The sequence below is a fragment of the Centruroides vittatus genome, unplaced genomic scaffold (genome assembly GCF_030686945.1).
Source record: "Centruroides vittatus isolate TY-2023 unplaced genomic scaffold, ASM3068694v2 contig_2696, whole genome shotgun sequence".
NCBI classification, from domain to species: Eukaryota; Metazoa; Arthropoda; class Arachnida; order Scorpiones; family Buthidae; genus Centruroides; species Centruroides vittatus.
In genome coordinates, this window is record NW_027121716.1 from 44,714 (window position 1) to 72,389 (window position 27,676).

The 27,676-nt window shown below is 30.2% G+C and overlaps 2 protein-coding genes across 4 annotated transcripts in view; one reads left to right on the forward strand and one right to left on the reverse strand.

Moving 5' to 3' along the window:
- LOC136971722 (kinetochore protein Spc25-like) overlaps nt 1-5,117 on the forward strand; it is a 38,690-nt gene extending 33,573 nt beyond the window's left edge. For all 3 annotated transcript variants that reach the window (XM_067266201.1, XM_067266202.1, XM_067266200.1), the window contains one exon: nt 4,878-5,117. In XM_067266201.1, coding sequence (XP_067122302.1) covers nt 4,878-5,020 — 143 coding nt within the window. In that variant the 3' untranslated portion in view covers nt 5,021-5,117. The remainder of the gene's footprint in view (nt 1-4,877) is intronic.
- A 1,749-nt stretch (nt 5,118-6,866) lies between these two features.
- The window catches only part of LOC136971718 (nostrin-like), a 64,379-nt gene continuing 43,569 nt past the window's right edge, over nt 6,867-27,676 (reverse strand). Inside the window, exons 8-14 of the mRNA XM_067266194.1 lie at nt 26,762-26,881; nt 26,500-26,608; nt 19,481-19,569; nt 14,190-14,318; nt 13,977-14,109; nt 7,179-7,310; nt 6,867-7,100 (exon numbers count right to left, since the gene is read on the reverse strand). Of these exons, the coding sequence (XP_067122295.1) occupies nt 6,994-7,100; nt 7,179-7,310; nt 13,977-14,109; nt 14,190-14,318; nt 19,481-19,569; nt 26,500-26,608; nt 26,762-26,881 (819 nt within the window). The 3' untranslated portion in view covers nt 6,867-6,993. The remainder of the gene's footprint in view (nt 7,101-7,178; nt 7,311-13,976; nt 14,110-14,189; nt 14,319-19,480; nt 19,570-26,499; nt 26,609-26,761; nt 26,882-27,676) is intronic.

Sequence of the window (27,676 nt, forward strand, 5' to 3'; positions counted from 1 at the left end):
TTTGGAAATCAGAATTTGAAGAAACTCATAAATGTAACCGACGGAGAGTGGATTCGACTATTAATAATTGGCATAAAAGGTTTCTGATTGTCCAGCTTTACACAAAGAAATTATGTTGTCGATTTTACGAGATTTTTCCTTTAAGTTTAAAATGCCAGTAATTTCTGCAGGCCAATGTGTGCATTTACATGCATTTGATATTTTATTTGTGATTAAACGAAATAAAATTAGAATTGTATTATTAAATCTAATTTTCTTTATTTTGATCTTTAAAGTCACACCTTGTCCTATAAGCGAGTAAATATGGTAATTGATTATTTATATTAACGCACTTTTATCCTTAATGTCTTTCCATAAAAGTTATTACTTATTAAACACTTTAATATTGCTAACATTTATGCAAAAATACAACAATCTCTAAAATGTTTTATTGAGTTTAAAATTAGCAAAAGTGAGTATCATCTTTATATTATTTGCAAAACAATTTTCAATAGTAGTTTCAGTTTCATTCAGTAATAAATGATGAACTTAGAAAATCAGTGATCCACATTGGAATCTTTTACCAAAGTACCAGCTTTTAATACACTTTTGTTTGAAATTCTAGTCTGTCATATTGGTGATTAGTGATTTTAGCAGATACTTTATCTTTATCTATTATGTTTATTACAGTGGAACCTCACTTAACGAGCATAATTTGTTCCAGAGTCTTACTCGTAATGTGAAACACTCGTTAAGCGAAACAATTTTTCCCATAGAATTTAATGTAAAATACGATAATGCATTCCATGCCAAAAAAAAATACTCAAATATTTTATGTATAATGCTTATTCAAAGAAAATTATACAATAAACATTGTTAAGGAGAGTGAATCATCATCATCTTTTCTTCTAGTGCGGAATGAACCAACCTGAAATGTGAATTCCATTTGTAGAAAACAAAAATAAAATCAGTTAATTTGTCCGATAAACACACCAAACAATATGCCAAATTCTTCAGCTATGTAAAGGCTATGTATGTATGTAAGTATATAAATTTTCATGTAAATTTATGTATGTATGATATGCCAAATTCTTGGGCTATGTATGTATATATGTAATTTATAATATTTAATTTATAATTAAATATTATAAATTAGTTAATTTGACTAGAGAGGTAGGTGGATAGTTATGTTTCCATCTCATATTAAATTTAATAATTATAAATAATTAATTTTTAATTTAGACATTTCTGGAATTTAATTTGGAATTGGTCATTAAATTTAATACGAGTTGGAAGCATAACTGCCTACCTCTAGTCAAATTAATTAATTTCTAATATGTAATTGTAGCCTTTACATAGCCCAAGAATTTGGCATATCGTTTGGCGTATTTATTATATAACGGGCTATGGTTGTTGATGTTTACACATAATATGTGTGAACACAAGTTTGGAGAAATGTATGATCACAAGCGACACTAAGATGCTGGCTGAATGAGTGCTAAACACAGACTGATGGAACATGCACACATCCGGGACTTCCCCTCTCCTCGCCATTCGTTACACAAAATGTTGCTCATTAAGTGAGTCATTTTTTCACAATTTATTTTGCTTGTTATGCAAAACACTCATTGTGCTAGGTGCTCGTTGAGGTTCCACTGTATATAAATATAATAACTGTAAAAGTACATATTCTGCATATGAGTAACTTGCTCAGATCTGTTGGACATTCTGTATGCATTAGACACTCATTTTACCTTGTAAAATCAAAACCATTCACACTTTTACTGAAAAAAAGCAAATGTGATGAACAAATATACAAACTTTTTTTGGTTTGTTTTATAAACCTGCCTAAGGGAATTTTGTAGTTTGAAACCTGAGGCAGGGTTATAAAATAAACTGAAAGTATTTGTATATTCTTTCATTAAACCCATTTGCTGGAAAAGTATGAATAGTTCAGATTTTACAAGTTATCTATTCCAGTTTTGATTTTGGATCTCATTTTTACCATTTGCTTTAAAATACCTGCTTTAAGGATTAGCATAACTTTTTTGTTTTGGTTGTTTGAAATGTCATAATCTTTTGTTGGCTATTTTTGTTTAAGAATTACCCTGAAGAACTCGGCTTCTACTGTACTATTTTAGATACAGTTTTTTGCAATTTTGCAGGAAATCAAACATATTTTTAGACCCATCTAAAAATTTTCTAATTAGTCTCGAAGGAGAGGTTGTAATTCTTGCACCTGATGAAAACGGGTAAGATCAGCTATATAACTATAAAGGTTATCTTAGTAAGATTTTATCACACCAACCTTTGTAAATCAAATACTATAATATAATATAGTAGAATGGTTAGAAGTACAGAATAATCTGATAATCTTAATCTTTGCTCGGGAAAAAAAAATAACAACAGCAATCTGCTAGTATATAGTATAATGGCAGTTATTGAGTATGTTAGTACTCAGTAGGCTTAAAGCCTGCAACTCCATAACAAAAAATCATACAGCTTGCTGGAAGCCTATGAAATTTCTTTGCAATCCTCATGCAAAACAGATTGCTCATCAAGGCCTTAATCCAACACTATTCAAGTCCCAGTCTTGTGTCAATTGCCAAGATTATGCTGTACTTCCAAATCTGTAATTTCTTGAGTCAATATATATGTAGATTTTCCTACTTTTGTACTATTTTTGAGATTTTATTTGTTAAAATACCTTGAACCTCAGGGTTGACAAATTTTTTATTCTATGTTTTAAAATGAAAGGTTTTAGTTTGATATAATTGATGCGACAGACATAATTTTTTTATAGATTTTGAATAAATCAAAATTTCATTTTCACTAATAAATGTTCATTGATAAGAGTTCTCCAGTGAAAAATGTTATATTTTATCTCTATATATAAGTGATAGTATTCCCAAAAATTTTTCTAGTTCAAAATGCAAATGTGTGAAAATAATGTCATGTTTCTATAATCATCTGCCAAAGAATTGCAATCAACACTAGAATGACTACACTGTTTAACTGTTCTAGATACAAAGGAAGTCATCTTGACCACCCCTGTTAAATAACACACATTTTGAAACCATTTTCTGCAGTTTAAGAAACTGACAATTGATTTATGGTCAGGCCATTATCATGTTGTTATGAAGATTGAGATGATTATTATCTGCATAGTATTTTTAACTTTTCAAATTAAGAATAAATTCTGCTACATGCCATATTAACTAAATTCTACAACAAATATTTTCTAAATAAGCAGTCAAATAATCAGATATTTGTGCAATATACACACACTGACTACATATTCTCTATGTACTGTACATATAAGAAATCTTAATTCTTCATATATAAGAATTTTGAAAATATTTCCTTTAAATTTATAGAAATTTAAATTTCTTTGCAACATGATTTTGATTTACTTCTAATTTTGCCTGTCAAAATTGAAATATTAGTAATATATATTTCTCTATGCAAATAAATTTGGATTAATATAATCTTTGCATAGCATATGTCATTATTATTAATAAACATAAATTCTGATTTCAATTCCAGTTATTCCTTTATGATGATTTTATGAAGATTTATTATGTAACTTTTAAAATAACAGAAGAACAAGTTTCATCAGCAGTTTTATTTTCAAAAATCAATAAATTTAGTTTTTTGAGAGCTTTATCAGCATCCCTTAGTGATTATATAAAATGGTAACATGAAAAACAAAGTACTGGTTGGGTATTAAAAAAGATTCGCAATTTGTTTTCATTTGTATTTTATTACAGAAAAATCTACATACCTTAAACTAACTACTTTTTGACATTCACCATGTGAATTAAGGCATGTATCATATCTTGGCACTAATTGCAACATACCCGCTTTGTAGAATTTGGCCGCCTGCAACCTGAACCAGTTCTGGATGTTTACCTTGATCTCATCATCACTTGCAAAGAAATTTCTTGAGATGAGAAAACAAATGGAAGTCTGATGGAGCTAGGTCTCAACTATAAGGAGGATGACAGAATTGTTCCCAGCAAAATGAATCAAGTAGCGTTGTTGTTACACGTGCAGTATGCGGTTGCACTTTGTCATGCATGAACACAATGCCAGAAGTTAATAGTCTACGCCTTTTGTTCTGTATTGTGGGCTATAACTTCTTCAATGTCTCATAGTAAGCTGTAGATCTCATCATCACTTGCAAAGTGATGATGAGATCAAGGTAAACGTCCAGAACTGGTTCAGGTCGCAGGCAGCCAAAATTCTACAAAGTAGGTACGTTGCAATTAGTGCCAAGATATGACACATGCCTTAATTTGCATGGTGAATGTGTCAAAAAGTAGTTTAAGGTATGTAGATTTTTCTGTAATAAAATTGCAAATCTTTTTTAATATCCAAACAAGTACTTGCTTTCTGGATGAGATTAGGACTATCATTTTTAATGGGAGAGATTCTTAAAACTTTACAAAATTTTATTTGAAATCACTTTGATGTTTGTTGTCTTCAAATTTTAAGGAAAAAAGAAAATATTAGTATAAATGCATATATAAGAGATTACAGGAAATTGCTGTGAAATTTATGTTGATCATGGCTTGTAAACAAATTATTATTTTGACAAATTTGTAAAGTTACTCCAATATAAAAAACATCACTAAGTATTTAGAAATTCTATTATTTTTTGTAAAAATTTTTAAAAGAATACTTTCTCTTTCATTCATGTCATGCCTATGGAAGAGTCAACCTTTTATTGTAGGTTCATTATCTGCCTCAACATGCAATAGCTAAATCATAAATTATTAAAGAAGAAAATATACATTATTATAAAAAATTCAGTTCTAAGTAAAAAAAATTGTCATCCTGGCTAATTTATTAGTTTTTACTAATAATAATATACTAATTATATAATTTTCTTGCAGTTACGTTATGTCAGCCAGAAATACCAGAGGCAAAGCTGCTGCTTGAAAAACTGAACGAAACAAACGACCTGAAAAGTTTCGTGGCTGCCGTACGAGAGAAGTTCAAAGAACAAATATCAAAGGAATCACAACACACTTCATAAATTTTAAACAACAGTTTAATATTGTGACACTGTAAATTTTACATGATCATTTTTAAAACCCAACAATAAAGCTAAGTTTAAATATTTACAATATAAATTTTTTCTTTCATAAAATTTACGTATTACATTTCATTTGTCACGAAATAGATATTAAAAAATTGTGAAACTCAAACAACTCCAATCTATATGTAAGCTTATATATTTGACTACAAGCACATCACATCATATAATTGGATTTATTTACTCAATTGCAAAATGTGGAATATAAAATTATTCCAATAAAAAGTATAAAATGTGGTCCCAATATAAAATTTCAAATATTGATCTCGATTATTATTTTCTCTATTATATTTCTTAAAAGTTGTAAAGATGGGCACAAATCATTAGAATTTAATTTAAATTCATTCTTATCATCCCAAGTCTGATGTTTATATTGCACAAGATGAGGTAGAAATCTCTGATTACACGTATTTAAAAATTACAATCTTAGATACATTTGATTTTTAATGAGTTTACAAAATCTGTTAACATGAACCATTAGTATTAAGCTTTATCTTCATTTGTCATGATGCTGCAAACTATTTTGAACAAAACTTTTATTGAAAGGTTAAAAATTTAAATGACTATATTATCCAGTTTCTGAATGTTTATAAAAATCTATTTCAATTCAGAATTATTAATTTGATCTCACTGCTGTAAATTGCACCAATAACTAGGGATTCACATAATTAGTCTTTCTGTAAATAGAGTAAAAATCTTAAAGATTTCAATAATTTAGCATAGACAGACTTAATCTTTGGCCAAATTTTTATTAAACTCTCTCCACATCTTTCACCAGCCAAAAAAGTCTTCAGAATTTCTGACTGAGCTTGAGACTTGTGTAAATTAAAATCAGAACAAATTGTTGAATTATTATTATTTTAGAAAATTGATTTATAATTGCTGCATGATAAATTGCATATGCCCATCTTTATCATCAAATAAAATGAAAATTAATGAAAAACATTATTATTATTTCTGGCTACAAAAATTTTAATCAACCATCATGGCACCAAACTTTAGGAAGACTGCCATATTCAAAAATAACTTGATTAACAAAATATTAAACTTTTCAAAGAAATACTTTTGAGTAAGTATATTAGTGCAGTACATAGTTCTTAATATTTTCCATTTGCTTACAGAAACACATACATGATTTTGTATATAGAAGTTAACAAATATTTATCATCAATTAATACTTAATACTTATTTATTTTTGCAAGTAAAATCAAGAATAGAAGTGACTGAATATTGAAACTAGTACACATACTACAGAATTGATGTGTAATCAATTGGGTTCAATTGCAAACATAATGAAAATTATATTTGATGCAAAACTTTATTTAAAATTCAATTTTAAATAAACTTATCATTAAATACTATGTATCAGATTTCTGCAATGTGTGTCAGATTTTCTTAATCATTTTTCTTTTAATAACAAAGTTATAATATGCATTTGTTCTATAAGCAAATACATATTATACAGTGCTTTTGTGTGATATGTAAACAATATATTTACATTTTGAAAAATTGTGTAACAACAAACAAAATTTAATATCTATTCTTTTTCAAAACCAAGAATAAAATTAATAAATTTGATTGGCAGATTAATAATAATTATTATTATTTTGTCAATCAAAATAATTATTATTATAGAAACTTGTCTCGTTAATTTCCGAACAGTTTTTTTTTCAGTTGTTGAAAATTTTGGAAAGATTTTAACGTTTTGTTACATAAGAAACAAATATTGTCAAATTCCAAATTATGGACTGCAATAGATTGCAATATTTTAAACCAATATAGTCATGTTGAATGTTTACTTGTATCATTCTATCATGTTTTCTTAATGTGGACTTATTTTGTTAGAGACTAGCAGAAATAAATTCCAATAAATATATATATATATGTATGTACACATTGTCATGTTATTGGAATCATTTAATCTCTGTTACATAAGTAGATGGAAACATTCCAACAGTACCCCTAAGTTCTCCCTGCCACCAGCCATCATCTGCAGTTTTCAAAACTGTGATGATATCACCTGAAATGTAAGTAACAGTACATTTTAATATTGAAATTGTTCTTATATTATTGAAAATACAGTAAAGAGGTTGTTTACCTGGTTGGAGAGAAAGCTCATCACTTAACTTAGCTTGATAATTATAGAGAGCTTTATATTGACTAGGGTGCCTTTGGTTTGCTAGTTCTGGTTGTTTAAATGGCAAATTAGCATAGATCTGATCTGATCCACCTGTCAAAAATAATTTGGACTTTAATCTTAGTGTGTTTGACATAAATAATTGGTAACTTAAATATAAACTTGTAAAGTTTTGTAAAAGAAAAAAATCATTTTTGGTCTGTTTATTGTAATACAGCATAAGTTATGCTGTATTACAATAAATATATGCTTTAATTGGAGTATTTTTATACAGATTTATCCTAGTGCTTTCAAACTTATATCCCTGTTGATGCTTTTATTTATAATGTGCACACTTTTCTTGAAGACATTTTGATGTTCAGAAATTCTAAAGCTTTCTCACATGTGGCCTCAATATACAAAAAAGTAACTACAACCTGTACCTTGTCTGAAAGGAATTTGAAATCTATCAAACTAGGTATGCAGTGATGGTCTCTAGAAAGAAAAATTGCTAAACAGCCAGATTTTGTTTTTTCAAAATGTGTTTCAATATTATACTCCCCAATGATGCTTTTATTGCAGTGCTTTCAAATTTACAAATCTGTGATCTTATTACCATTTTAATTGGTTTTTTCATTAAAATAAACAATTTTAATTCTTTATTAGCGAGGTTGAGGCCGGAGTTTTAAACGTGAACGTCGGACGTTCGGCACTGCTTTTTTGTAAGTCTAGAAGTTTGACAATGGTGTTTGGAAAGTCAGTGGAATCATGCTTGACATTCCAAATGCCACTGTCAAACTTCTAGGCTTACAGGAAAGCGGCGCCGAATGTCCGACGTACGCGTTTAAAACTTCAGCCTCAACTTCGCTATTATGTTTTTAATTTGAAGAATTAAAATTTTCAAGTAAAAAGCATTATTTTGAAAGGTCAAGATATAATTTTAGTAGTTACCATATTAACTTTTCTTTTTCAAAAAGCATAGTTTTATTTCTCCATTCTTTTAAAATTGATGCAGAATCAAATATTAGCTATTCTAACAAAAAACTGAAGTCATAATTAGTTAGCAATAATGATTTACTGTTATAAATTATGTTCATAATACAAAAATACCATTGTAAGTTCTTTCTGAAAATGAAAGTTGATCATTTTTTTACCTGCAAATTTAAGCAAGAAGGAAAGTTGATAATGTAAAAATTTACAAAATCAGGAAGAGAAATATAAAAATTTATAACAACAACAATAGAAAATTTAAATATTTCTGTTCAAAATTATAAACTAATGTTTGTTTAAGTGTAAAAAAAATAAATTTGAGAAATTAATAATTTCTATAAGGCAATTATTTGTCATGATTTAATTCTCGAAAATTGAAGGTGTTCATTCAATTTTGACTGACTATATAGTAAAATCAGATGATAGTAATTACTTTTAGGACCTGCCAATACTGAAAGATGATAACTGATTAAGAGAGGTAAGTAAATAAGACTAGAATAACTATAAATCATGGTTTTATTGATTCTGGCATTAACTCTTTGATGAGTACTCCTGTAATATGTATGTTTCTGTGAAAAACCGATATCTGGCAAATGTTAGCATTCACATAGTTGCTTGGTGCATGTATGAAATATTTGCTAAATATCATTATTTCTCACTTACATCGGCAAATGTCGACATTCAGCATGCACTGAAGGTGAATGTTGGATAAAAATATTTTTCTTATATCATATATTGAAAAGTTGTAATTTTGTCTTATATGTCAAAATAGGAGAAAGCTTAAGTAACAGCACATGTAAATAAACTGTTAAACCTAAAACAAACAGTGCATTCTAAAACAGAAAAGAAAATAATACCAATAAATAACGTACACACAAATTATGTGATTAGCGTTATACAATCTTATTTATTGCAACAACTTAGTGTTATGACACTTTCAATTGCACAAGAATCCCTTACTTGTATATCTACATTTAGTCATGGAACACTTCTTTTTGCAATTACAGTGTGTATAGCCGTATAGCCTTGTCATCCACTTCTTGAATTAGTTGCAACTGCTTCTCTCAGCATTATTAAGAAGAAATCTCATCTATGGAAAGTAACTTTTCTTTACAAATTACGAACTGGTTATGGGTATAAAGCTGCTTGAGGATACCATTTTTGTTTGCTAATTTATAAAAGTTGGAGTATTCTATTCCAACAACAACCACCACATTTTGGGCATCTGTACGACCATGGTCGACATCGGGGACTTATATTTGTATAGTATCACCAATTTGAGCAAGAGGAAATTTTCTTTTTGAGGTTTGTAACATTTTTGTTGCTTGCAGTAGAAGATTCTTTTTCATGGCCGCTCTTTTTATACAAATAAGCTTGTGTTGTTCAGTCAGGGCTTGATATGAAGACGTAGGTTGCAGCTCCTCTTCAATATTTTCCTTTGAAATATGGTTTACCTGCTCAAATTTTTTTCAGAAGTATTAACAATTTCTTTGATTTGTTCACAAGGCAATGACGACGAAGCTGTGCCTCTTTTTGGTTTAACGCCAAACAGGCTTCATAAGGACTTTGGCATATTCCTTCGTGGAATGTTGTGTTCTTGGCAAATTGAACAAAGGGCAAACCATCTGACCATTTATTTGTATTGTTAACATATTCTGTATATCCTGATTGGCCCTTTCAACTGAGCCTTGTGTTTGACTATGATGAGGCTTTCCATGAACTATCTTAACATTTTTCCACATTGGATATGACTAAATTACTGAATTCCCTAACTATGCACTACCATTATCTGAATGCAATATAGCTGGGGCACCAAATGTTAAAAATATTTGAAGAAAGTGATACGCTACTTCTTCAGCTGTCTTTGTTTTTAAAGGTCGTAACTGGACAAACTTTGTTAAATGGTCTTGATATACCATTATGAACTTGAAATCACACAATTAACTTCTCTTCAACATTAATTTTAAAACATTTGTTGTAAATTGTCAAAACATTTTAATTGTCTGTAATCCAAAGGTGTACTGCACTTAGTTTTAGAGAAATCACTTCAGAAAGTATTTTAGAGTACTTTTCTTGAGAAAAATAAAAATATGTTCTGGTTTACTCGTAATTAATACATGTAACTTTCAAAAACTGATCACAGTTCACTGCAGTGAACTGTGATCAGCCATTCAGTATAAATTAGGGTATCAGATAAAAAAAATTAAATTAAATTAAGCAAATGTTGCACGCACCAGCAAACCTTGCATAAGACTGACAAATAGTGTTCAAGAGTATAACAAATAGATGCCATATGACCTCAATCACAGTAGAGGATTTGGCAGTAGAGAACAATGGTTTATGTTTTTGTCGCTTCTCTCTGGTTGTGTCTTCTCAGCTTGTTTTGACCTCCACCAGTGCTTATCTGTGCTTGTCGACATATACATTCGAACCATTGCCGGTATAACAACAAAACCAAATATTCAGTCTTTCACTGACATATTTGATATGTGTCAACATTCATCAGAGAATATTGACATTCTCTAATTTCAGTCTTTCACGATAACATACATACATACATACGGTGGGCTTTATATTATAAGATGTGCTTATGATGATAACCGTTTGGGCTCTGCATTAATTAGGAGTTGAAAGTTGAAATTTGGTACACAGTTAATGTATGTTCTCATGACATACCCTTAGAAGGGATTTTTCAATATCTCTCTGCAGAGGAGAGGGAGAGGATTAAAGTTTATCCTAAGAAACAGTTTCTACTGTTCTATTTTAAATGCAATTTTTTATTTTTAACTGTGCTTTAGTAGGGTATGCCATGAGAATGCACCCTAATAAAATATTTTTGGAAATCCCCGCGGGGAAGTGATAGAGGGTTAAGGATTACCCTGAAAGAACTTGGCTTCTACTATACTATTTTAAATGTGGCTTTTGACTGCATTTTAGAAGGGTATGCCATGAGAATACACATTAAGAAGGGATTTTTGGAAATTCAACTCTCCCAGGGAAAAGGAGGAGAGTTAGTTTGTCAGTATAAAGTGTAAACAATAAAAAAAGGAAAGTAAATAGTGGCACATATAGCATACATTTTGGGAATTAATAAATATTTTAATCATTTCCACTGTTCAGGTAACCCAAAAACAAATCCAAAATAAACAAATTTGAATTCGTTCCAAATAGATTTTTAGAATTTAAAATTAAAGAAACGTATCATTTTATTCAAGTAAGGTTATCATAGTTCTTGCACCCGATGAAAACGGGTAAGATCAGCTATAATCTTAATCTTCACTACAGTTACTTTCTGCCCGAGCAATGCCGGGCTCATCTGCTAATATGTGTACACACACACACTACAAGTCTGTCTTGTAGTATGTTCTTATATTCACAAGCAAACACTTAACTTTACTTGTCAAGAGATGTCTGTCTGTCTGTACAGAAAACTTTTCATATGAATTTTGTAGCAAAGACAAATGTGGCATCCAATTGTCATTAACAATTCAGGAGGAGATTGTTTTAAATAACTTTCATTCTCACTATGGGATTGAAAAAAGAAAATATTGCCTAGTTTATTAAAAAAAAACTTTTTTTTTGTAAATTTAATCTGAATCAGAAGACAAAGAGAATTTATCTGAGTGCACACTTTTTTCTTTTTATGCCAACAGTGATGTCTGCTATATCATATCAATAGATGGCCCCTGAAACAAGAATTAGATTGAAGTGCTAACTAGTCAATAATATTAAGTTATGTTTCAACAGAAAACAAACTGTGCTTAATTTAAAAGCTCACTCACTCTGGGAGAAGAGGGAGCTACATGTAAACCTACTCATTAAAGGATTAAAAAGGTGTGTTAAAAAATTGATATTTCAATTAATTAATATTTTAATTATAACAATTTAACGTTAATAATTAACTTAATGTATTTGTTATTTCAATTATATGCTGCAAGAATTAAACTACTGTACTGTGAGCAAATGATTAAAACATTGTTAACCACTGTTGGTTAAAGCACCATTGATAATGATTGTGTTATCAGTCATATGCTGAACTGATAATGAAGGATTTTTAAACTAACAATAATAATAACTGAAGTTCTGATTGCAATAAGCAAAGTTTTATAAATGAGTTTTATCAGAATTAGCATAAGTTAAAAAAAGAATCAGTTTTAATTATATGTTCCAAATCATATATCTGTAATTACAATTAAAAAAAATCATATAGTAGAATCTGATTAGGTAGATTAAACAGTTTGACAATGACCAAAGTTTAATTCACCAATAACAAAACAAACACTATATGGTTGTATACATATTTCCATTAACTACAAATACAGTCAAACCTGTTTTTATGCGCGATTTTTATTTGTGCGATTTTTTTAATGCGAATTTTTAATTTGTGCGGTATAGTTGGCGACTAGTCTCGTGCGATTCGTCATGTCTCACGTTGACTTATTATAGTAATATTATTGCATGAATATGCGAAAAATGAAATTATTTACTTTTTAAGTCAACAAAACACCACCTGTACAAAAATATGTAAAACAGACGATAGACCAGACGATGCAGTCAAGTGCTGACATCTGTTGTCAATAAATTCTATTTCGTACGGTTTTGAGTTATTTTCTATGTGAGACTTTTTTTATGCGGTCCCTATTGACCGCATAAAAAAATATTTTTTTTTAATTGTGTTGCGAAAACTATTTTTTATAGCCCCTCGTGAAGTTTCGTGCGATTTTTTTTATGCGTTTTTTTTAATGCGGTCCCTATCCCCCGCATAAAAACAGGTTTGACTGTAATAATAAACTAAGTCATCAAAATATACCAATAATAAGTTAGTAATAGGAACATATATTGTATTACATTTTACTTTTTACAAATGCGTAACCCTTCAATAAAATTACGTACAGTACTATCATACATTATATTGTGTATTACATATAAAAAGGGATTAAAGGCTAATTGATATATAAAATTAAATGGTTAGAAATGGAACAAAAGGAACTATTAGAAGAAATGATCAAAACATTAATTCTGCAGACCAGCGTTTCTCAACCTGGGGGTCACGAAACAATAATGAAATCATATTTTGAGAAAAAATCATTTATTATAAACATTTTACTTACAATAAGTATACAAGTTTATATGTAAAGAAAAGAAAAGAAATTAATGTGATGGTTGCATTTGTTTTTCATTTAAAATTTTCTCCATACATGGATCTATGTTAGAAAGTCATAAAAGACAATTTCTGTGTTTAGTTTTTAGCGTTGTATTTAAAAAAATTTACATGTATAATTACGGTCAAAATTCAATTAGTAATAGTAAGGCTTACTGTTATTATTCCTTTGGATGGGGGTCACAAAATACTAATTTCATTTATATTTACTATTTGGGGGTTGCGGAGCTAAGAAGGTTGAGAATCACTGCTGTAGACAAAATGAATTTTCCTACTAATAGAACTCTCCTGATATTTTGATGAATATCATCATTATAAAGTATTGCTGGTTGGATTGTTGAAAAACAAAATAATTTCCTACTACTACTAGACTTAAATTTCAGCACAATTTGGATTGCAAACTCTTCATATGCATTTTAAATTATCTTCCATTTCTAACTTAAAATGGGTAATCCCTTTATGGATCAGGCCCATCAACAATCCAAACTAAGTCAGCTAAACAATGAAATGGTCTTCTACTAGAAATCCAGTTAGTTCAATTCGTATGTAATTCATACTTTCAAAAATAATTTTATTTACTTATCATATTCTTTATATTAATTTTGTAAAGTTCAAAATGTTACACTAACCTTGTAAGTCATTAGGAACAAAACTGTAATAGTCACAATCAGGAATATCACTGTCCATTGAAGTACTACTGTCAGAATTTCTTCTTTCCATCTTAACCCAATGTGGAACTTTCAATATTGTATGAGTCATTCCCTAATTTAAAATTATGATAAATTAATGTAACAATAATAATAAAAACTTTGTAACTAATAAGCATTTAAACTAAAAATCACCTGTTTATCTCTGAATTGTTCAAAATGAGAACTAAGAGGATGAGAAGGTCGTTGTTGTCCATTCAAATCAGCCAAACAACATTGCAATTTGTAACGTGATGCTTCTAAATATATAAGCATGGTTCTTAACTACAGAAAAACAAAAAATAGATTTAGTATAAAAAAATCTCTGTATTTTAATTTAATTATATTCAAAATGCATTTTTGTCTTATTATATACCATATTTACTTGCATATATAAGACGAGCTTTTTATTCATTTTTCACTGCTTCAAAAACCTAGGTCATCCTATATGAACAAGCAAACAGTTCTTTGTGTTTATGCAATAATTTTTGTGAACTGTGTATTTGCATTTTTTACCGGATGCTCACCCTTTGGTGTTTAAAAACAAAGTATTTTATCTGGATCGTTTGTATCATTCTTGTGTATTGTCAGGAGTAAAGATGAATAGTGTGGGGCTCCAGAAGTGGGCTGGAACCACACTAAAAATAAAAAAGAAAAGGGGAAAAAAACACTTTTTGTAGAAAAATTTTTTTATAAAACCCTTTATGAAAAGCATATAAATTTCATGTCCATAAAAAGACACATTGGTGGAAATTTCTGAGAAAGACACTGTACTTCTCAGGTTAAAACAAAAGAATAATGTAACTCTTAAGATAGAACATCTTCAATAGGGATCGAATTGTCAGTTGGTGTTGACTCATCTCGCAATCTGGGTTCTGATCTTGTTACGTTTCATAATGAGTGAAGACCAATCAAAAAGCAGGGGCAAGTTGGCATCAACCTATCAGAATGTTCAGTCTGGGATCCAAAAAAACTTATAAAACAGATATTTTCAAGGATGCAGGGAGCTTCTCCCCATCTTCCTATTGTGTGGCACCATACACTGAAAAAGAAATCGCCTCTGCATCTCAGTATCGAACCTGATTGCACCTCCACCTTGTAACAGACTTTCTCCTTACAATGCCCCAGGGCCTGCTACCTTCCGAAAGAATAGTTCCAGTGGGATTCACCCTTTGAGGAAGGAAACAAATTAGAAGGCCCGACTGCCTACTGTCAACTGTTGTAGCTGTAAGCTTAAACTTGTGGTTATAATAAACTGGGTAACTATTTGTAACTGTGGAGTTTGTCTCTGCAAAATGCTCCAACTCATGCTTCGGAATGACTTGGACATTCTGATGTCACACACGGTTCAGCAACCTCACAATAGTACTTCCAAAATCACACAAGAGCCTGATATGTTTTAATCCATTCCCATATGAAAACAGATGGTTATTCTGAAATCAGAATTTGGAGAAACTCATAAGTTTAATCGACGGAGAGTGGATTCGATTATTAAGAATTGGCAAAACAGGTTCCCAATTGTCTAGCTTTGAATGAACAAATTATGTTGTCGATTTTACAAGATTTTTCCTTAAAGTTTAAAATGCCAGTAATTTTTGCAGGACAATATGTAAAAAAATTATTCTTTACAAAGATCTATCTATATATATTAAGAAGCACAAACAAGATTTCAAGAGCATTAATTGAAAAAGCAACATTTTATTAAGATTATTATTGAAGATCTATATAGGAAATTTTTTAATTTTCTGTTTACAACACTAAATCTGTAAAGTGATTTAAAATCTAATTTTAAAAAATGCTTTAATGTCTATACTAGATGACAAACATTGCAACCATCTACTGATAATATCAATAAAAAATTATTTTTTTTAAATTTACTTAAACAGATAGAATTTTAAATTAATTCATTTTATTCATTTATTACTGAGAATAGTATTTTTTTTGTTGTTAAGGATATTTTTTGTAATTAAACTGATCAATTATTTCCTCAAAACAAATATATTTACTCATTAAAATGAGATCTCATTGTATTAAACATAGGCAACAAAGATATATAAAACTTAAAATTTATTTTCTTTATTTCTCATTTTTATCTTTAATTTTATTGGACTGCAATTTTAAAATTGCAGACCTATACATCACTGTTGTCCACTTGTCCTTTCTTAATCTCAAGAATGGAGTGACAGATGAAAATCTAGATCAAATGTTGGAAGCCTAATTAACTATAAAGTACAGTACATTATTTGCCAAATAAGTATTTTCTTTATAAAAAGAAAGAAGGGCCTTAACATTTTCACAAAATTTTTTATATTTTGAAAGCACCTGCCCTTTAGCAGCTTTATCATAAACTACAGCAACTGAAGACGACGATTCCATTATTTTTGATACAATTTAACATCGGCAAAACCAGCTGTTCTTACTATTTCAGCATAACTTGATGTATATGAACATGTTAAACGTCATATTAAAGTATATGATGAATAGAATCGGATATTTTCCAGTTGATGTGCATTTATTTATCTGTTAGTAAAACACTGATGGAAAGTGCAGGTTAACAAGAGCTCTAAATAAGGCCTGTCATCAATGAACCAAATATGGCCCATGGGCCTTATTTTCTTGCATGCATTTTGTTGTTATAAGCCTCATAAACACATTCCGTAAAATATAATGTATATAATAATAATGTAAAATATAATGTATATACATTATATTTTACATTTATTATACATTTATTATACATTATTATCATACATTACATTTTGTTGTTATAAGCCTCATAAATACATTCTGTAAAATATAATGTATATAGTAATGTATATAATAATAACAACAATAACCTTCCAGAAGTTGCTGGAAGAAAAACTCAGAGTATGAACCTTGGTAGGACTGCAAAGATCAATATGTGTTCAAGTAATGTGACTCCCTTCTTGGCCAAAAACTGCTTCACTGACAGAGCAGAATGGGCTGGTGCATTGTCCTCATGGAGGATGAAACCATTTTGCCACAATTGTTGCCACTTTTTTCTGACCCTTTCCCACAAAGATTCCAGAACTTATTTGTAGTAGTATTGGTTCACAATTTGTTCTACTTTTCGTGCGTTTTTCAGTTTTTGATGAGTAAGGCCATCCAGAACGTTCATCGTCTTTCACATCCTTTCGGCTCTCAAAAAATCTGCCACTCGAACTCACATGCACGACAAAAACATTCATCTCTGTATACTTCATGTAGCAGGTGTAAAGATTCAATGACAGGTTTCGATTTCATCAAAAATTTCAGGTTGATACACTGCTCCTTTTTCAAACTGGCCATTTTTCCAACACACCCTAACAACTTGAGACCCCACCTACTCACTTTGGCCCAACAGTGAACATTGCATGCAGGCGATCAGTCTCGTTATTTTCTAGCCACACCATGTAGATGTGTTGTCAGCAACTATTTTGATAAGATAAAGACTGTATTGGTCTGGTTAGATACCTTCGAAAAGCTGTACATTCACTCTCCATTAACAGCAAAATGTGTATGCCAGAAAAGGAAAAAAAAGAGTGCATCTTGAGCACCCGAACACAGTGAAACATGTCTATTGTCTCATGTGGAAAGGGACTGAATCAAATACTGTGTACAATTATTTTTAAAGGGAAAAGATTAAATCCTTTATGATGGATGGATTATCTTTCACCTAGCAGAGAGGTTGAGATGACTGAGAAAGGATCAATGAAAGTAGCAACTTTTATCAAATGGGTTTATCAATTTGTAAAATTCATGATTGATCTTGCAGCTGAATATTGAAAAAAGAAAAGCTGATACTATTATTTATGCAGAGAAGATCAAATTGCTGACATGAGACTGTGTGTACAGTGTTCAGAATATGTCCATGAAGAATGCATTGGACTTATGGCTAGAAACAAAATATCCAGTTTTCTTTGCCCAGAATGTGATGTTTAAGCTACTTGTATTTTATTGGGTTTAAATACATTTATTATAATTTAATTAGTTCTTGCTTTTTACCTTAATTAATAAATTATTTCTTTATGTATGGGCCTTATTTGGAACCCTCATCTCCAAATAAGACCCATTACATAACTTTTGGAAAATGTATTATTACAGAAAATATTTCAAATACTAACTTGCTTACTTTAATTTCACATTTCTGCAAGTACACATCTTACAGTATGTTGCAGTACAACTTTAACAGTTTTTTTCCTCTAATAGTGAAAATACAAAACATCTTAAAACATTAGATGGTCCTTATTTGACAAATATACCTTATATGAACTTCCAGTCTGGACCAGAATTCACATGATTAAAAATTTCAGCCTGGCATTGTGATTTCACAATAACTAAACATTGGGCCTTAACTCATTACAAGATAATCTTTATTTTTTTCATTATTATTTATTTTGAAGATGTTTCATTTTGTTTAAAGAATGAAAACTCCACACCATCCCAACAAAACTCTAAAGCACAAAATTCTTACTGCCCACATGACTGAAACCCATAATGCCAACACCATCAATCTAACAAGGTATCTCAGATAAAGAATTCTCTCTTAATCCTTTGGTATTGATTAAAAAACAATCAGAGAATTTTTGGAAAGATTGGAAAGACTAGTATAACTAAAGGATTTCAAAAAGAAGAGAATAATTGTTAATGTTTAAGTATGTAAATGAGTGGCAAAGCTAATTGTGATGTTACATCAAGACATAAAAGAACCCCAAGCAACAACAAAGTTAATGAGATGAAGCTTCAGAGAGCAAGCAAAGAGGGTTCCAGAACAAGTGACAAAAAGGATTTCCTGACATTTTTTGGGATGAGTTAGATGGTTTAGATAGTAAGAATTTTCTTTTGTTGTTATTAATCAAGTTTCTGCTTTGTTTTGTTGATTTTTGTGAAGAGTTAAAAATTTAAGTTAGTGTTAACTACCCCAATTGTTGGGAAGTTTTGTGAATGTTTGTTTTGACTTTGAATTAATTATAGTTCTGAATTTTATACTTTTTGTATAGTTTATCATCACTAATGAATTTTAATGTTTGTTTTTTACTAATCTCTTATAGTTTGTTCACTCATAATAAATTTTGTTTTTTTATTAACACACAGTCAATTAATTCGGGACTTTTGTTACACCAACCATGATTCGAACTAATCCGTGTAATATTGCCCATTTCTGAAGGCCAGACCTGGCAACCAACCCACCCTCATTTTTGTTATTTGTGTAATGCCTTATCATTAGGTTTAGTTCAGGGCTATTGAACAGTACATTACAATTTAATAGCTATGTTATTCATATAGCTTATAAATTCTGTAACAGATACTAATTGTTATAATTATTTGTTTTTAAGACAATAACCTGTTTTTCAATTAAATAACATTTTTTTATATTAATTTAGAAGTTAACAATTTCATATATATATTTTTTATAGCATATAATCTAATAAATTTATTTAACTTACATGTTGCAATTTTTCATTTACATCTTGTTGGGCATCTGCATCTCCAAAATTTGGTGTTTCTTGAAAAACTTTAGCTAAATTTTCAAGTCCTAAAATAAAAGCATTAAAGCATATTATTAAATTAATTACACTGATGATTATTATAAAGAAGATTTATTCAGAAATAAGTTATTAAAACTATTAAAACTTCTAAATTAATATATGCCATGTCTGATGACTGAAATGCAATTCTTTTATATGTCATACCATATTTACTTGAATTTAAGATACTTTTTTCAGATTCTAATATCTCTGAAAATAGGGTGCATCTTATATGCAAATAAATATGGTATATAGAGTAAATTATATTGTATAAAATTTGAACAGCTCAGCTATATTAGATAAGTACATTTTAATTTACATAATGATCAGCTTATATTGAGAATTTTCTAAATTTCCAAAAGTTGAGAGATCTCACAATTATTATTATATATAACTATATAGATAATAATTAATATACTATTTTGATAATTTAGATTTGAGAGAATATCTGTTCAAAAATTACATCTATTTATTTTATGTCAATAAATAATGTTTGGTTGGGAAATATGTATTATATAGTATTTATTATTACATAATATACAGGTATCACTCATACAACACTGTTTTGCTCTAGCATGATTCAAGAATTTGGGAAATCTGGGGAGTGCAAACTCCATTATTCATATTCATATTCATTATTCATATTTTTTTTATTGAAGTAAGCTTGTATGTTGACTCAAATTTTCCCATAGATTTTAGAATACTTAGAAAATTTTCAATTTGTTTTGTGCCTTTCGTCAGGTTTACTTTAATGAAAACTGATAGGAAAGCTAGGATAAGGAAGAAAAAATTGTTATCAACCAGGTGTCATCATTGCTTTCAGACTTTACCAAAACAGACAGTCTTAAAAGACTGTTTGTTTTGTTTTTATAGATTAATCATTGTATTTAGTAAAGTTTATTTAAACATTTAGGTAAGTGTTACCTACAATAAAAAAAAAAAGTTTAATAAGTAATCATTTGTAAAAATGATGAACAAAATACAGCAGTTTATTCGGTTGAATAAACTGTGTATAATAGTTCAGTTGAATACCAAAATACTAATGTGTTCAACTGAATAAACGTGACCCACTAGAACAAGTTTTTAATTAATAACACTTTTATTTTGTCATTCATAAAAAAATGTTTATGATATAAATAAATTAAAAAAAATGAAGATGTATCCAATATTTTAGATTAAGATCAACAAAAATGCTCAAATGATGACAATGCTTTGTAAAAAGAAAACACCCTCATTTAACTAAAATTAATATTAATGCATAATACAGTATTTTTAATTGTGATTGTTAGTTAATTATTGATTGCTTTAACAAACATATTTCTCTTCATAACAAAAAAGAATAGTACTTTAGTTAACTCTTGGATCCTAACTCTGTGTTTTAACACTTGTCCTTTGTTTTGAACAGTACAGATTTGCATAACATGACACTTTTTTTGAAACATAATTACTGTTATATGAGGGATATCTGTACCCTGTTAGCTAAAGTTTATTGTTGTTAATAGTATGTATAATGAATTGTTATAGCTAAAATAAATAACAGTTCTGACAATATAAGAATTCTAGCATATTTATCATTCCAACAAATAACTTATGTATTTTAACAAAGTTTTGATATGTTAATAAAATTTTTGAGTTATTTATTTTAATAAAGAATATTCTTCCAATTTATTCTAAATTATTTTTGTTAAAAAAATTTAATTATACAAGATATTTTTGTAACATAACTAAGAAGTTTAGGATAACAGAAGAAAACTATTGCAAACAAAAGTTTCTTAACAAATGCAGGTTTATTTTCAAATAAAAAGCAAACAAAATTTCCATAATGTATCTAATTTTTCAATATGATATGTATGTTTTAAAAAGTACACATAGTGAAATTTTATAACAAATTGTTTTTTTCATTGCAATAAATCATTACATGCAATTATACAAAATTATCAAAAACATATATATATATATATATATAAATGTATATATATAAAATATTATTCTCAATAATAAGTAAATTGTTTAGCTTCAGATTTGGAAACCCAAAGTCAATATGCATGTCTAAATTATTTTTTAAAAAATGTTAAAATAAACAAAATTTGTTTTTAAATTTCATTATTATTGTTGCGTTAAGTGAGATATACTCGGTTAACACTGGTGGCTGTGTACTATGCCGGACCAAAGTCAAGGCATAGTAACCAAAACAGAAATCCAAGAAGTGTATCAGTGTGTGTGTCTGTATTCAAGAATTTTCTCACAATATGACATGTATTCAATATAGTGGCCTTCTGTAGTGTGATGTATGTGTTTCTATTCAATTGTAATGTGCCCAGGCTTTTGTGCAGTGTGTGTGGTATGACACCTGTAGAGGAGAGAACAACAGGTACAACAAGCACCCTATCCATCCTCCACACATGCCTTATTTCCTGGGCGAGTTCTGTGTAATTGATACTTTTTTCAGTGCATGCGTTTTGTATATTGTGAGTGTTTGGAATGGATATGTCTATAATGTATGTGAATTTATTGTGTTTGTCAATGAGTGTGATGTCTGGTCTGTTGTGGTAAATTGTTTTATCTGTGATTATGGCTCTGTCGTAGTACATTTTGTGCATGTTGTTTTCCAATACTGTCTGTGGAATGTTTTTTTAGTATGGTTTGTGGATGTCTACTAATTTGTGTTTCTTTGCAAGCTCTTGGTGTATTATATTTGCTACTTGATTATGTCTGTGTAGATAATCTGTCTGTGCCAAGAGCTTGCAACCAGAGGTGATGTGTTGTATAGTTTCTGGCATGATGTGACATTTTCTGCATGTGTCATTTGTGAGTGTTGCATCTTTGACTATGTGTTTTCTGTAGTTTTTAGTATTTATGACCTGATCCTGTATGGCAATCATGAATCCTTCCGTCTCCCCAAAGAGGCATCCCCGAGCTAACCAGCTGTTTGACGCAGTTTTGTCAACAAAATCCTGGGCCAGATCGTAAGGATGCCTGCCATGGAGTGCCTTTCGAGCCCACGATTGCTTAATGGTGTCTATGCTTTTTATATGTTGTGTTGTGTCCATATGATGTGAGTGTAAGTTTAATGGTGTGTTATTCGAGTCTGCTAGAGTTACTGCTTTATGTAACTGTGATGTTTCTTGTTTAATGTAGAAAAACTCTCGCAGTGACTATATTTGTTTGTAGTGAAGGTTAACTATGTCAATCAGGCCACGTCCGCCATCTTTACGTGGAAAGGTTAATCTTTCTGTGGCAAATTTAGGATGATGTTTATGCTTAGTAAGTGTAGTTCTTGTTTTCCTTTAGAGTTGCTCAAGATCTGTGTGAGTCCAATGTATAACTCCAAAAGAATATGTGAGTACTGGGATGACATATGTGTTTATTGCTTTAACTGTGTGTTTTGCATTTAACTGTGTTCTGAGAATAGCATTTAACTTACTTTGGTATTCTTTAGTTAATCTTTGCTTTATTTGTGCATGTTCTGATAGTTTGGCCTGTTGGAATCCTAAATACTTGTAGAACTCGCCCTCTTCCATGGATTCAATAACGTCTCCATTTCCAGTGCAAAATCTTGCATTTATCTAGGCCAAATTCCATTTGTATGTCCTTGGTGTATGAATGTGTGATTTGTAGGAGTTGATGAAGTTGTTTTTGTGTGGATGCATAAAGTTTTATGTCATCCATGTACATGAGATGTGACAGTGTAAACTGTGTTGTTTTTTCATGTCTGATATTGTAACCATGTTGTGTGTTGTTTAGCATGTTGGATAATGGGTTCAGGGCTAAGCAGAACCAGAGAGGACTCAAGGAATCTCCTTGAAAAATTCCTCGCCTAATAAAAATTTGGTTTGTTTGTATGGAAGTGTTACTAACACTTAGATGTAGTGTTGTTCTCCAGTGCTGCATAGTGTTTTGAAAGAATGCAATGAGTGATGGCTGTATTTTATACACGTGTAGAATATGTAACAGCCAACTATGTGGAACACTGTTGAATGCTTTTCTGTAGTCTATATATGCCATGTGTATGTTTCTGTGTTGTTTGTGTGCTTGCCATAGAATGACTGAGTCTATGAGTAACTGTTCTTTGCATCCCCTGTGATTTTTATGGCAACCTTTTTGTTGTTCTGTAAGAATGTCGTGTTCTTCAACATGTTTGTATATTTTGTTTGTGATACAGGATGTCAATAATTTGTAGTGTTGGAAGACATGTAATTGGTCTGTATTGTGTGGGGTCTGTGATATTGTTGTTTTTAGGTTTCATGTAGGTGATGCCCTGAGTAAGAAATTTTGGCATGTCTTGTGGATTGATGATGATGTGTGTTAGGTGTTTAGCTAGTTCCTGGTGCAGTGATGTAAATTTTTTGTACCAGAAATTGTGAATGTTGTCTACACCAGGTGTCTTCCAGTTGTGTGTTCTGTTAACAGTGTAGCAGATGTCGTGTACATTTATTTCAGCACAGGGCATAGTTGGTATGTCATGCAAGTTTTTGTTTTCCTCCTCGATCCAGCCTGCATCAGCATTGTGCGTGACAGCACTGGACCAAAGAGAAGACCAATATGTTGTGAGCTCTTCTTCTGTTGGTGTGCCACTGTGCTGTGTATCAGTGTTTGCTTTGTTATTAATTTGTCTGTAAAAGAGTTTTTCATTGTTTGTAAATAATTTATTTTGTTGTTTTCGTAGTGTACATGTTTTGTATCGTTTGAGTCTACGTGCTTTGGCAGCAAGTTTTTGTTTTAGTGTATCAATGTATTCTGTAATGCGTGTGTTGTGATATTCATGTTTTGTGTGTGTTTTTATTTTCTTGAGAATGTTCTTGAGCTGTTTCCTTAATTTGGGTGTTATGTTGTTTTTAGTGTATTGTGTTAGCCTGCCTAATTGCTGTCTAATGTCATTTATTTGTGTTTCTATTCTTCTCTGCCAGGCAAGCTTGTGATAGAATTGTGTTTTCTGTGTATTTGTCTGTGATTGTACTTTCAGTCCATGATGTGTCACTACTGTGACTGCCCCAGCTTAAACTAATGTATGAATGTCTGAGAGTGTATAAATTGAATGAATGTAGTGTGGTAATAAGTGAGTGTTTACATAATTTAGTGTGTTTCCTACTTCCTTTGACGTGTTGATTTTTGGTATTCGTGGTCGTTGTGTGGGATCTGTGACTGTATATTTAGTGAGTGTTTCCTGAAATATAAGTGAGAGCATATTAACTAAATCCATGTCTATGTTATCAGTGATAGATGAGGAAGTGTCTGTAGTATCATTAGTGGTAATTGTTGTATGTGTGTTATTATCAATGCTTGTTGCTGGATTATCCTGACAGGTTACACGATCTTCAGTAATGTTAAATGTTTCTGTCTGTTGATGTATTTGATCAGCAACCTGTTGTTTGATAAGTTCAAGTGTTGTTTGTGAGATAAGGTTGTTGTGTATAATTGTTCTTTTTTGATCAACAACCCTTTGTTTGGTGACAGTGAGGTGAGGATATTGTTGTGTGAATCTATGGTGTAGTTGTCGTCTGTATGCTGTCATGTTTGTTTCGAGTTTTGTGATGGCGTAGTAAGTACGGACGATAAACGCATTCATTTCTATTGTCCATTTCATCCATTGGCGTAGTTTTCCAGCCTTTGTGATCTGTGGATGCAATGCCACAGAAACACCAAGGCTAGGTTGGTTCCTCACATCTGTTGAGGGCATTGCAGTAGCCATGCTTGGGCCGGTGCTGCTTTCGCCACCGGTAACCAAGGGAGACTGCGGCCTATTTTTCAAACGTGAGTCTCTGCCTAACCCACGAATGCAGACCTTAACCTGAGCAACATCCAAGCCGGTATCACACTTTGATCTGGTTATTACCATAATAAATATCTCCACAGAATGTGGGTGTGGTCACTCTTAGCTTCATTTCTCCCCATAGACCTTACTGGCATGGGTGTCCCTACCAGGAGCTTGTGCTCCAGCCTGCATTGCCCTATGGATCAGTAAAATTACTGGGCTCTCCCACCACAACCAGGTGGTGACCACGGGAGAGTCATTATTATTATTATTCTATTTATTTAATTTTTTAATAAAATAGCTAAACAGAGAAATTAGTAATGTAATAAACTTTCAAAAAATTATAAAATAATTAATACACTCAATTTCTTAAAATAAAGTATTTATTTAAAAGTAGTGTATTTTTTAAAGTAAATTATGTGCTGTTTAAGTTAATTAGTTTCATTTGTAAAAGTTTTCACAAAAATATAATTAAATTATGATGTCTACACATTCACACACATCATAGAATCAAGTTAGTACAGTAGCCCTCTATTACATTACACATTAGGATACCAACCAAATGAGCAATATATCAGACAAATGGAACAATATAACATTATCTAGAGAGACTATCTGCTGTTTCAACATGATAATTAATTTTTCTTCTGTTTTTAGGTGGATGTAGTTATTTTTTATACAATTTGTTTCTTAATTTTTTGAATACTTCTCCCTAAAATTTTGACTTATGTTGATACTTTGTTTAAAATATTATTACTTATTATTTGTTTTGTAAAATTTATATTATATTTACGCATATTCTGTTTTTCTGTAATAATTCATGAATTACAGTATTATTGTAGTTTGTACTGTTTTTGTAATGATTATTTGTATATTTGTATTCCCTGCATTATGTATCAAACCAGTATGCTTAACGTTTTTTTATTTTATTTATTTATTTATCTACCAATCTTTGTCTATTTTCAATATTAATGCTGACTTGTCCCCTATTTGATGGGCTGTATTTCTACTCTGGCAGCTTCAAAGTCAATGCCTGGATGCCACATAAATTCAATGGAAACTGATTTTTTTTCAATGATTGGCTAAAGGCTTTTAAGTTTGGAAGATAAAAATGTGTGATATATTCAAATGAGTGATATAAAAAGAGCTATTGTACTTTTATATGCAAAGATTTTTAAAAATATACCTTGTTTCCCTTTTCTTTCTAATTCTAAGTCATGCTTAAGCATTCTAAGAAATTTTTCTAATGATTCTTTCCTACGTTCCTTTTTCATGTTGTTGTTGACATCTTCAGCCTGTAGATGTACTTTATTAGAATTCTGTTTTTCTTTAAATTTTTAGTATTTTTACAATTGAAAACAAGTAAGTAATATTTTAATTAAATATATACTATAAATAATTGTTAACTAAAACAAATTTTATAACTAATAAGAAAGTATATAAGTTACAAAAAAATCAGGTAACAGTTGTTCTGGAACATTTGGTCCTGTACTATGTAATTTCACAGCCATTTGAAGATCAGCAGAAACATCAATATATGAAATAACAGTATTCAATCTTTCACAGATCTGAAACAAATGATGGTTAAAATTTAGAAAATAAATTTTATAAAAAAAAATTCTAACAAAAACCATATTTTAAGATACATGCTTACTAATATATGTATATAATGTATAAAGAGGGTATAATGTCCTTTAACATTATATATATGATATATACACAAATGGAGATTAAGAGCCCTGTCCTGACTGGTAGTCAAACTCTGGCACAACTTTTGATCACCAGTATATTTCCATGTACTGTACAGTACAACATATAAGACACATTCCCATTTCAGCATAGAATATCTAGTAAAAAGTATTTAGTGTATTTAAGCTATCCTGTGCCTTTGACAGTTGGCCCTACTTTTTTTACTGTATTCTGGTTAAAGAAAGTAGTAGTAGTAATAATTAATAATAATATATTGAATAAAAATGTTATTGTTAATTAAAGTATTGGGTTAGGGAGAAGTTGCCTATAGCCAACTAAAGGCCGTTTGGTGAATTCATTACCCTATAGGACGGGTGGGCAAGCAAGAGTTCAGTGGGAGCCGAAATGTAGGTTTTGCAAAATGCACAGGAGCCACAGTTCTGTACTGTCGTGGCAGATAGTATGGTAAGGCACGCAATTTTGTTATATAATATAAATATAATATAAAACAAATATTGAATTTTTTAAATAAACATATTTTCACAAAATTATAAAAATAAAATTGTAAAAATAATAATAAAAAACAGAAATTAACACTTTCAACAAGAGCTGCATGTAACTCAAAAAGAGTTGCGTTTGCCCATGTCTGCTATAGGAGATCACAACTTCACTTA